This window comes from Hemiscyllium ocellatum, chromosome 9 (assembly GCF_020745735.1).
Source record: "Hemiscyllium ocellatum isolate sHemOce1 chromosome 9, sHemOce1.pat.X.cur, whole genome shotgun sequence".
In the NCBI taxonomy this organism is placed as follows: domain Eukaryota; kingdom Metazoa; phylum Chordata; class Chondrichthyes; order Orectolobiformes; family Hemiscylliidae; genus Hemiscyllium; species Hemiscyllium ocellatum.
This window is the reverse complement of record NC_083409.1, coordinates 76,850,401-76,863,362: the sequence shown is the minus strand read 5'-3', so window position 1 is coordinate 76,863,362 and position 12,962 is coordinate 76,850,401. Positions and strand designations below refer to the sequence as shown.

At 40.0% G+C, this 12,962-nt stretch overlaps 1 protein-coding gene across 2 annotated transcripts in view; it reads left to right on the top strand.

Annotated features, from left to right (window-relative positions):
* Positions 1-12,962, top strand: part of mast2 (microtubule associated serine/threonine kinase 2) — a 416,215-nt gene that overhangs the window by 28,309 nt on the left and 374,944 nt on the right. For both annotated transcript variants that reach the window (XM_060830482.1, XM_060830481.1), the window contains exons 2-3: positions 3,854-4,004; positions 10,282-10,412. In XM_060830482.1, the coding sequence (XP_060686465.1) occupies positions 3,854-4,004; positions 10,282-10,412 (282 nt within the window). The remainder of the gene's footprint in view (positions 1-3,853; positions 4,005-10,281; positions 10,413-12,962) is intronic.

Below are 12,962 nucleotides of genomic sequence, written 5' to 3'. Positions count from 1 at the left end.
ACACAAAATTTAAAACGTGCTTAAGGACAGCAAAAATGAAGCAGAAAAAGTAATTGCAATAATTCATCTTCAATTAAAATATGGATTTCAGACTGAGGTTTAATTTAAACTTGTGCTAGTTGGGCTGCATCCTAGGATATTAAAGGAACGAGGTCCAGAAAAAAGTGGATACACTGGTAGTAATATTCCAGGATTCCTTAGATTCTGGAGAAGTCCCAGAGCGTTGAAAAACTCCAAAGGGATCATCCTTACTCAAAAATCAAAGGAGACCTGAAACAACACCAATAGGCCAATTAGCTAAATGTATGTCATTGTGAAAATGTTACAGTCAATTATAAAGAATGTAACAGTTCAGCAGTTAACTTTTTTACTTTATTTACCTGTTGTTAGTTTGCTCTCATTAACATTCTGTGATCCAGACTGGTGCTTCACTGACCTTTCTCCCCCCTTCTGTAGCCCTGATACTTGTGTCATATTGTGTTATGTCTTGTCATGTCTCTTTGTTTATATGTGAATTTTAAGAAAGTTTTGGAGTTTAAGTTATAGATTTATAGCAATTCAACTTGTCTCCTTTTTTTAACCATCGTAATTATTCTCTTGATAATTGAAAGAGTGTATAATTTTTTTACCTGAATTAGGCGGTTTGAATAAATTACCTGATTGCCCAATTTTACCAAATTTTCACGTTTGTAATTTTCCAAAAATCATTTGATTCTGGAAGAGTACCGGAGGATTGTACAACTTCTAATGTGATATCCCTGTTCAACACGGGAGGGAGGCAGAAATGTGGGTAGCTACAGGGAAATTTAGCCTAAAATCTATTGTTGGAATCAATTATTAAGAAAGTCTGAGCAGAACATTTGGAAAGTCATTACCTAAACAAGCAGAGTCAGATGGCTTTATTAAAGGGAATTTGTGATTGCCTAACTTTGGGGTTTTTTTTTGAGAAAGACTCAACAGGGTGTATAAGAGAGTAACCAGTTGATTGTATTGTATTTGAACTTCCAGAAGATATTTGATAAGGTACCTGACAAATGGATAATCATAACTCAAGAGCCCATGGTGTTGGAGGTAGTATTTTGGTGTAGATCGTGGGCAGGAAACTGAGTGGTAATAAGGGATTCTTTTTCACCTTGGCAATCCGTGACCAGTGGTTCAGTGCTGGATCCATACTGTTCACAATATATACTAATGACTTGGACAAAGGAAGTGAATGCAGTATAGCCAAGTTTGCTGCACGAGGGATACAACAGGTCATAGGGCAATATTGGTAGGTTAAATAAGTGGACAAAACGTTGGCAAATGGAGTACAGTGTAGGAAAATGCAAAGTTGTTAGGACATAGAACATAGAACATTACAGCGCAGTACAGGCCTTTTGGCCTTCGATGTTGCGCTGACCTGTGAAACCAGTCTGAAGCCCACCTAAATTACACTTCCATTTTTGTTCATATGTCTATCCAACGACCATTTAAATGCCCTTAAAGTTGGCAAGTCTACTACTGTTGCAGACAGGGTATTCCACTCCCCTATTACTCTCTGAGTAAAGAAACTATCTCTGACATCTGTCCTATATCTATCACCCTGCAATTTAAAGCCATACCCCCTCGTGCTACACATCACCATCCAAGGAAAACAGCTCTCCCTGTCCACGCTATCTAACCTGCTGATTATCTGTATATGTCTCAATTAAGTGACCTCTTAACCTTCTTCTCTCTAATGAAAACAGTCTCAAGTCCCTCAGCCTTTCCTCATAAGACCTTCCCTTGATACCAGGCAACCTCCTAGTAAATCTCCTCTCAACCCTTTCCAAAGTTTCCACATCCTATCTATAATGCAGTGACTAGAACTGTATGCAGCAATCCAAGTGTGGCCACACCAGAGTTTTGTATAGCTGCAGCATGACCCCGTGGCTCCGAAACTCAGTCCCTCTACTAATAAAAGCCTTATGCCTTCTTAACAACCCAATGAACCTGGGAAGCAATTTTCGGGGTTCTTTGTACGTGGGCACAGATCTCTTTGCTCATCTATACTACCAAGAATCTCACCATTAGCCCAGTACTCTGCTTTCCTGTTACTCATTTCAAAGTGAATCACCTCACACTTTTCCACACCGAACCCCATTTGCCACCTCTCAGCCCAGCTCTGTGGCTTACCTATGTGCCTCTGTAATCTGCAACATCCTTCCGCACTGTCCACAACTCTACCGATCTTAATGACATCTGCAAATTTACTAATCCTTCTATGCTCTCATCCAGTTCATTTATAAAAATGACAAACAGCAGTGGAACCAAAACAGATCGTTGTGGTACACAACAACTGAACTCCAGGATGAACATTTCCCATCAACCACTACCCTCTGTCGTCTTTCTGCCAGTCGATTTCTGATCCAAATTGCTAAATCATCCTCAATCCCATGCCTCCATATTTTGTACAATAAGCTGCCACAGGGAACCTTATCAAATGCCTTACTGAAATCCATATACACCACATCAACTGCTTTACTCGCATCCACCTGTTTGGTCACCATCTCCAAAGAACTCAATAAGGTTTATGAGGCATGACCTACCCTTAACAAAATTGTGTTGACTAACGTTTCTAGATGATAAATTCTATCTCTTATAACCTTTTCCCAACACTTTACCGACAACGGCAGGCTCACAGCTCTGTAATTACCAGGGTTGTCTCTACTACCCTTCTTGAAAAAGAGAATAACATTTGCTATCCTCCAGTCTTCTGACACGATTCCTGTAGACAATGACAACATAAAGATCAAAGCCAAAGCCTCTGCAGTCTCCTTCCTGGCTTCCCAGAGACTCCTGGGATAAATCCCATCTAGCCCAAGGGACTTACCTATTTTTACACTTTCTAGAATTAATTTTGGAAGGGAGAATTGAAGAACAGAATATTATTCAATTGGGGAAAAGCTGCAGAAAGCTTCAACACAAAGGGACAAGGAGGTATTTGCATATGAAATACAACTAGCCAGCACACAGGTGTAGCAGGTATTCAGGAAGGCTAATTGAATGTTGGTCCTTATTTTAAGAGGGTGCAGTGTAAGAGTTGGGAAGTCTTACTTCATCCGTACAAGGTGCTGGTGAGATCACATCTGTAGTACTGTGAGCAGTACTGTGGCCCCCTTATTTAAGGAAAGCTATCTCATTTCTTTGAAGTTCAGAAGATTCACGAGGACAATCCCTGGTATGGATGGATTGTCTTATTACCAAAGATCAACAGAGTGGGACTCTACTCCCTGGAATTTAGAACAATGAGAGGTGATCTCATTGAAACATACAAGATTCTTAAGGGGCTTGGTGGGTAAATCCCATGACAGGAGACATCCTTTCAGCAGAGAGTCATAGAGAATAAAGGGCGGACAATTTAAGACTGAAATGGGGGGAATTTCTTCTCTCAGATGGTTGAGTGTCTCTGGAACCCCTTGACACAGACTGGTGGGAGCAAAATCCTTGTGCATATTTAAGACTGAAATAGACAGATTTTTAATCAGTAGTGGAACAAATGATCCTACTAAATGGTGGAACAGGCTTGAGGGACCTAATGGCCTACTCCTGTTCCTATTTTTTATGGTGGTGACTCTGCAAATTGTGACGATTGATTTCCAGCACATTGCTGTAGTGCATTATGATTTTTGAATGCATTTTTTGAAAGAGAAGTCCTACTCTTCTCCACAAAGTTCAAGTCTGGCCAGATTCTGCATTTCAAATGTATGAAATCACAAGGGATTATCCAACTATGATTGAACATGTTGTGAATAAACAACATTTATTGAATTGGTTAATATTCTTAAGATTAACTTGAAAATTGAATTGAAAAAATATTTTTTCTTTTTAACAGGCGGAGCATTCTGGATCTTCTCCATTGTTCTTCAGGAAATTAAGTAATCCTGACCTCTCCTGTTCATCAGGAAAACTCTCAAAACTCCAGCACCAATTTGGTGATGAAGATGGCAGACTTCGAAGAGGGAGCTTTGGTGGTGTACTGGGAGGTGAAGAGTTGACATGTTATTAAATATTCTATTTCTTAAAAGCTTAATAGAAAAACAAAAGTTGTCAGGCATGATGAAAATTCGTTCTAAGATTGATTAATAAAACTCTGAGGCTTACTGTCTGATGCCAATAAAATCTCAACTACTGATGTAAAAAAAACTTGGCTATGAACTGGCCGTGGCTTGTTTTGGTATTTAAATGTGCAGTAATACCATCATAACAGCTAATCCTTTTGGGGGAAGCCTGCATCTATAATACAGACCACGCAACTGAGAAATGTCATGTCACAAATTTTTAAAAGACAAGCTATCCTTGGTTTATATATTTTCTTGTGCCACATTTTACATTGGTAGCATTTTTTTGCCTTCAATCTAACCTGATTCGTGTAACTTGTAAAATGCTGATATGTCAACCTTGTTCTCTCAAAGAGTCATACAGCACAGAAACAGGCCCTTCAGTCCAATCCGTCTATGCTGACCAGATATCCTAAATCAATCTGGTTCTATTTTCCTGCATTTGGCTCATATTCCTCTAAACCTTTTTATTATTCATGTTCTTGTCCAAATGTCTTTTAAATGTTGTAATTGTATCCACCTCTCCCACTTCTTCTGGCAGATCGTTCCATACATGCACCATCCTCTGCATGAAAAAGTTATCCCTCAGGTCCCTTTTAAGTCTTTCTCCTCTCCCCTTAAACTTATGCTGTCTAGTTTTGGACTCCCTTACTCTGAGGTAAAGACCTTGGCTATTCACCTTATCCATGCCTGTCATGATTTTATAAACAGCTGTAAGGGCACCTCTCAGCATAATTCAAACTCTCTAGTCTTGGTAAAATTCTTATAAATCTATTCTGCACTCATTGCAGTTTCATAACATCTTTCCTGTAGCGGGAGACCAAGACTAATGCAATTCTCCAAAGTTACTGGACTGTAGTAAAATACCAGCTGATTTGCTACATTCTATAGGAAAGAAAATATTCCGTTCTTACCGAGTCTGATTTCATATAACTCTAGGTGTAAAGAAATGTGCTTGACTATGAATTGCTCTCTGAAATTGCCCAATAAGGCACTCGGCTATATCAGACTGATCCAGGAAAGTCAAAAAGAGAATAAATCCAGAATGTTCACTCTGCATCAACCTAGATGTCGGAAAAGATAAATGCACATCCCACCCGATTGGACAGTTGGTCTCCAAGGTTGGACTTCTTAACCTTTTGAGGACTTGTGTCACGATCATTCAAATGCTCTCTTGAAATTAAGAACAGTCACTGTCACTTCATCTCCTGAATTCAACTCTTTATTCTTGTCCTGACTTGAATCAACGTTATATTAATGTCTGCTGTGAATGACACTTTCAGGCTCAAACTCACCATCAGTCAGCAAGTAGCTACCACATGAAGTGTATCGATTGTCAACACTTGCTATCACTTTGCTGGTATTAGTACTGGACTGATTGGGTAGTGATTGGCCAGATTAGATTTGTTCTACTTTTGTGGACAGGATATAGCTGAGCAATTCTTTACAATGTCAATTAGACGCCAGTGTTGTAGCTGCACTGGAACAACTAGGCAAGAGGCACAATTAATTATGAAGAACAACTCTTTAGTATTTATATGATGCTGGGGTCCATAGACTTTGCCAGTCCTTCAGCCATATCTTGATATCATATGGAATAAATCGAATTGGCTAACCAATCGGTGTTCAGATGGATCAACTGCTTGACACTTCAAATTGAAGATGACTTTAAATGCTGCAATTTTGGTTTTTGTGTTGAGTTCCACTGTCACTGAGAATAAGAATGTTTATGAGCCACCTCCTCCCCTTTATTATTTTAATTATCCACCAACACTGAAGACTAGATGCAGTTGGATTGCCGAAGTTTGAGCTCATCTAATGGTTGTGGGATCATTGAACTCTGAACTCTATCTACAGTTTCTGCTGTTGAGCACTGATGTAGTTGTCCATTCTAGCTTCAGCAGGAAACCCCTCACTTTTAGTTTCTTAGATATGTATGCGCTGCTTCTGCAATTCTCATTGAATCACTGTTGACCCAACTTGTTTAAGGTCATGATACAATGATGAATGAGCCCAGCACTGAGGTACTAATCACTCAAAAGCTTCTTTGCTGGTTGAGATATGCCTTTTTCGATGCATGACATCAGACTCCTGGAGCAATTGTTTTACCCAGAACTTGATTGTGACAAGATTTTCCAGGAGGTTTATATCCCAGTTCAATTTTTCAATTTGCTCCCCATCCTTTTCCATAATTGAGTGATCCAATCACTTGACACAATCTGGTCTTGCCTTGGCTCAATGTTATCTTTTACTCTGTAGATCTTGCTTAACATGTTGAGTATAACCAGCATTTATAGAAACATAGGAAACATTTGACCCTTTGAGCGTGTATGGCTGTTCGTACAATCTCTGTATTCCATACACCTTGATTCCTTTACCCAATAGGGGCCACATCCAACTCCCTCTTGAATATATCTAACGAACTGGCCCCAACAGCTTTCTGTGGCAGATAATTCCACAGGTTCACAATGCAGCAGAAATTCTTCTTCTTGTTAGTCCTGAAAGGCTTACTCCTTATTCTTAGACTGTTACCCCTTAGTTCTGGACTTTCCCAACATCGGGAACATTTAATGCTTCTAGCCTGTCTAGACCCACCAGGATTTTATGTTTCTATGAAATCCTCCCCCAATATTCTTCTGAATTCCACTGGCTACAAGCCGAATTAATCTAGCCTTTCTTAATCTGTCAGTTCTGCCATTCTGGAAATCAGTCTGGTGAACCTTCACTAGGCTCTCTCAAAGAAAGAATGTCTTCCCTCAGACTAGGCAACCAAAACTGCACACAATACTCAAGGTGTGGCCTCAGCAAGGCATCCTTACTGCAATACTCAAATCCTGTCACTATGAAGGCTAGCATGCTTGGTGGCAAATTTGAAGGAATTTGGGGGCAATTTACATGGCCTATTAAGCTGCCATTTCCACCTTGAAATTTCCAATTGTAAATCCAACCAAGAGACATTGTCTTCATTGTCTTGGACACCAAGCAGGCAACATCCAGAAAGGTAGTGGGAAAGGGAGGGGCCGAATCGATTTTGCGAGGGTCCTATGTCAGTTTACTGTGACTGCTGGCTGATCTGTGGAAAGTTGTCTGTCTGCAAGGACCTGTGGCCAAAGAAAAATTGACCTCTATGGAGGACATATTGAGGTTCCCATTCTTTCAATCATGAATGAGTTGGCAGTTCCTACCTCAGTTGCATGGCTGTCCAATCTTTGGAGCCTTTCATTTAAAATATATTTCAAATGTATTTGTTCAGACATCTAATTTGAACCCCACCGTTCTAGGGACACTACCACTGTACCATACGCTAAGTCCTCTCTTTGTCATTAATTGATGTGGCTGTTTGGAAATCTAGCTTATCATGCGCGGAGCACGAGGTGTGGGGTTGGGACTTGGACTGATTTTAGGTTTATTTTAGGGCAGTTATGAACATGTTCAGTCCTCTATGCTCAAAAGAAACTGTGGAGCACCTATAAATACTTGGAATTCCAACATGTAGCCTGTAGGTGTTTGAACCTGACATTTGCTACTGCACTTCCATGATGCAACCTTGCCTTTTCTTCACCTCCAATCTTGACTCTCAGTTAGGAATGAAATTTTGATTTCCTTATTATTTTCTTGGAATGCTGGACTGTTAAACAAAAAAAAATGAACACAAGAAAGAACAAAAGATTAGAGAAGTTTTGGACTCTAAATACCAATGCAAGAAAGTGTGGTGGATTGGATGAGTTCTGGGCTAGCTACTGCTGCTTGTGAGTGAAAATTCTTTTGTGCTGAAGTTGAGTTGTGACATGACAGGAAGGGTGTAAGTTAATTAGGTTCTTGCTCTTAGTAAAACCACCAATAAAGAGACGTTAGGATAAAGCAGTTTAACTTATTTTCTAACCAACTTGGCCAGAGATGTTATTCCACTCCTCGAGTCTTACAGCACGGAAACAGACCCTTTGGTCCAACCAGCCCATGCTGAACCTAATCCCAAACTAAACTAGTCCCACCTGCCTTCTCCTGGCCCATATCCCTCCAAATCTTTCCAACTGATGTACTCATCCAAATGTCTTTTTTAATTGTACCCACATGCACCACTTCCTCAAGAAGTTCATTCCTCATACGAACCACCCTTTATGTAAAATAAAAAATGCCCCTCATTTTTTTAAAAAATCTCTCTCTTCAATCAACTTCTCAAATATGTGTCCCTACTGCCACAGCTTGGACACCAGACAAACCATGTCTGCCAGCATTCTGTGATCATCTCCAGACATGGACCTCGTGCTGTTCTTGTGAACCTGGAGCAAGGCAGCCCCTTTCTTTTAAAAAAAAGGTCAGCAGGAACTCAGTGCTGTTAACATTCTCTGGATAGCAAACACAAAGTCATGGCCCTGCTCCTCAGCAATAAGCAAACTGATAACCTTGCATTGTCAAGATAACAAAAAAAAGACTGCGAGATTTGCAGTGTGCCCAGCAGCTAACCAGGGATAGCTGATACAAAAGAACTATGCAACAGTGATTTTATTCGATTATAAGAAAAGTTATCCCAGACATTGCTTAAACGCGCTGACCAGTTCCAGCGTGAAGACATGTTTACTGACAAGAATCTTGGGTACTGTGAGTGACACACTTCTGTTATCAAAGCACAATTATTGAGTTTGGAGGGAGGTCCCTTCCAGAGCTCATTGCAACAATGGGCCAGGTACCTGGATGCGATCATTTGAGTACAGGCTCTCTCTGCACTGTAGCCCTCAAGGTCCAGGCTTTGTCTGCTAATTAGTCAAGCTATAAATCAACCACCACCGATCTTCAAGCAAACAGAATCCTCCTTTGAAACGTGACACAATGACATGAGAACATTATTGTACACACAACTCAATTTGAAATTGTGAAGCACATTAAAAAAGCACACGGAAAGGGATCACCCCTTATCTCAGGTCGATTTGATAGATAATATTCGGGGGAAGGATTCCTTCAAGAATGTGTCAGCTGGTTCCCTCTTCTCAGAGGCCAGTCTTTCATCTTCCAATTGGCAGCTGCAAGGTAGACCATTTCCCCAGTTTTAGAAAGCACACATTGACCCCAACTTCCAGTCTCTGGGGGAAGGAGGAGGGTGTCAATTGGAGTCATTGGTGCCTATGGAATAGCGATGGTTGGCAGTACATAGCAAGGCTGGCTGTTTAGAAAGTCTCCCATTGTCAAATGAACCTTATTCCACTTCCGTTGATGGGATTGAACTTTCACCTAATCTTGTGCCTTCCGCGTGCCCCCTTGTTTGTCCTGCCTCCTCCATTCATCTTTCATACTAAACCACCTAATACATACAGAACTCAGGAGCCATATATCAACAAATAGCGAAAGGATTTGAATATAGGAGCAGCGATGACTTGCTGCACTTGTACAGGGCTTTGGTGAGACCACACCTGTAGTCTTGTATGTGGTTTTGGCTTCTTTTTCTGAGGAAAGATGTTCTGGCAATGGAGAGAATGCAACAAGGGTTTATCAGACTGATTCCTTTTGCCCGGAACGTCAATTTTCCTGCTCGTCGGATGCTGCCTGACCTGCTGGGCTTTTCCAGCACTACTCTAATCTCGACTCTGATCTCCAGCATCGGCAGTCCTCGCTTTCACCTGCCTGATTCCTAAGATGACAGTACTGATGTATAAAGAGAGATTGGATCAGTTAGGTCTATATTTTAACACAGGACTAGACAGGATAAATACAAGAAGGATGTTCCCAATGATTTTTCATTTGATTTTTGATTTGATTTGATTTGGTTTGTTTATTGTCACGTATATTTTGTACAAAATATGGTGAAAAGTGTTGTATAGTGTCACCACTCTCCAGCACAGGGACACAACCACTGTACCACAAGAGGGCCCTGATAGTTTAAGAGAAAGGAAGGAGAGGGGGAACGAAGGACTGAGGGGGAGAAGGGAGAGGGGAAAGGAGGACAGGAGGGAAGTCATGGCCTCCTCCTTCTGTTTCTTATGCTCTTTTATTCTTAACCCTGATCTCCTATTTTTTACATGTCTTCTGTGATGGAAAGACAGGAAACTAGACCTAGTGTGAGTGTGTGTAGGACAATTTAAAACACTATGTCATAGAAGACAGGTATCAAAATTATCAATGAACAATATAAATTAAATGTACTGATTTAACATAAGGCTTTTCTTAGATTTGTAGTTCTCTGAACTAAGTTTCATATTCTCTAAACCAGGTAAACACTTGCTGCCTCTTTCCAGTAGCAGTGGACCATTGATATGTCAGGTGTCTGGAGAATCTTCCAACTTGGTACGAATGAGAAATCAAAACTTAGGACAGTCAGCTCCTTCCCTCACTGCTGGCATGGTAAGTCCAGATTAATTGACAGTGACGTTGAAAAATACTTCCATTGATAAAGTTATGCAGTATGTGTGTCTCAATTTTGTTTTTGCAGGTAAAGCACAAAAGAGCTCCAATTTAACTATTTAGTGATTAATGGTGATAGGTATATTTGAAAAAAAGTTTATTTTTGGTAAATTCTATATGGATTTGTGTATAGGTCACACTTCTGAGACTATTTTCAAAGGTTCAATCGAGAGAGCTGACTAATACACGGCACAAGTTTTGAGCGGCTGAAATTCATGTTGTGTTCAAAATACCGTATTATTAGCAAAAGGTGATTTGATTGCACAACTAATCCCAGGAAAAGAAGAAAAACACAGTGAATTACAGTAAATGTAATTACTGGATAAAAGCAAGAAACTGGTTTGAAAATTTAACATGTCAAAGATTCATTGAAATCCTGCAAAATTATACTGTTCAACATTGTCATATCCTGGCTTGGTGGCCCACTCAAAATGAAACACTTATTAACTTCTGAATTGTAAGCGTCTTGAACTTTCCTGCCAAATTCTTCGGTTTCCCTCCCTTTTACTTCTGTATGTTATGAACCTCAACAATATTAACAAGTTTGTCAGAAAATTAAAGATATACTGGTATGTAGCTAATATATCTTACTTTTATTCAGATATAATGGTACAATTAAAATGATTAACTTTTTAACGAAATTAACTTGTGGATTTTTAGTGAACTTTTAGTGTGATAAGTACTGATAGACTGGACTGAATGAATGAATGAATCAAAACATGCTGTAGTAAACCAAGTGCAGTAAGTAGAGCTATGAATGAATGAATAGAGATGCAATGTAGTAAACAAAGCGATCATTAGGGTTACCGGTATGAATGAATGAATGCAATTTTGTATAATTGGATTAATGGGAAGTTAATGATATAGTAGGGTCTACTTATGCATGAGATATATAGAAAATACAAGATGTTTTGGCCAAAGGTAAGGGATCAACTTGTACATGAGATCGACCTATACACAAATATATATGGTAAATTGCTGAGTTTTTTTACAGATATCATCCCCACGGCTAAGCAAAGTCCCTGAATAATATGGCCAATATATCTGCGTCAATGTAGTTCAAAAAGGGCTGCCATGTTCTATAAAATAATTCCATTTTGTGGTGCACCATATTCAAAAGCAAGTCAAAGATATATTCCATGACTATCCTATGCCAATTTGAAAGTCCTGGGGGACCTTCGGATACCCAATTCACTAAGATGCTTTTCCTCGCCCAAAAGGAAAGGATAGTGAAAAATTCCCTCCCATATGCATCCAGAGAGGGGAAATTAGGGGAGCCCAAAAGTAGAGACAGTGGTCCAACCCAATCTCTGTACCCAAAATCTTTGCCAAGACATTCGCTATGCTGTCCCAGTATCTGTGGATCTTATGGCATGTCCACAGACAATGCGTGAGGGTACCAACTTCTATTTTGCATTTAGGACACATTGGAAATGCTCCTGCCTTGAACTTTGCAAGTCTCTCAGGTGCCATGTGAGCCCTGTGAAGTATCTGCAATTTAATAGCCTGAGTTCTATTACACAAAAGATCTTCCTAGCGTTTTTCCACACATCCCCCCCCATATCTTTAAGGAGATTTCCATCCCCAATTCTTGATTCGAGGTTTTATATAACTGTTCCATGTCCTTCAATACCTTTATTATGTAGCAAGTGGTAGAGAGTACTGAGCGAGGGCCAACCCATCGGCCGAAGTGCACTCCTTTCCATATCCGATTTATAAGGATTAATTATCAATGTGGTCTTCTTTTGTATGAAGTCTCGTATTTGAAAATATTGAAAAAGGTCCTTGCGAGGCAGCCCAAACTTCTGACGCAGCTGTTCGAAGGACATCATGATCTCCCCATTGAACAGATCTTCCAAACAGGAGATACCTCTAAACTCCCACATTTTGAATTCAGCATCAGTCAGCCCTAGCTGGAATCCCAACGTTCCCACTATAAGGGTATAAGGGGAGGATTTTTGTGGGTTACCTGTCGCATTATTCTCCAGGCTTTGATTATATTTAATACAATAGAATTTTTACAATGATCCATAATAACTCTCATCTTATCCATAAATAGTAGATTAATGAGGGGACATTTTTGCTTGGGAGGCCTCAATATCTAACCAGATTGGGTCTCTTGTGACCCACAATCTATCAGCTACATAAGATAACAGAGAGCTCAATTGGTACTTCCTGAAATCTGGAAAGTCCAGCCCACCCCTTACTTGTGGAAGTTGCAGCTTTTCTAATTTGATAAGGGGCCGTCTATGACTCCAAATAAAGGAGCTGAGCCAACCATAGAGCATACGCAGCGCCTGTCTCGGCAGCATCAAGGGGAGCATTCTCATAGGGTATAAAAGGCGAGGTAGAATATTCATCTTAACCAAAGCTGTTCTACCTAGCCAGGATATCGGGAGATCTTCTCAGCATTGAAGGTCCTGTCTTATTTTCTCTAGTGTGTATAGTTGACTTTATATAGCTGACCAAATGCCGGAGTAATAAAAATAC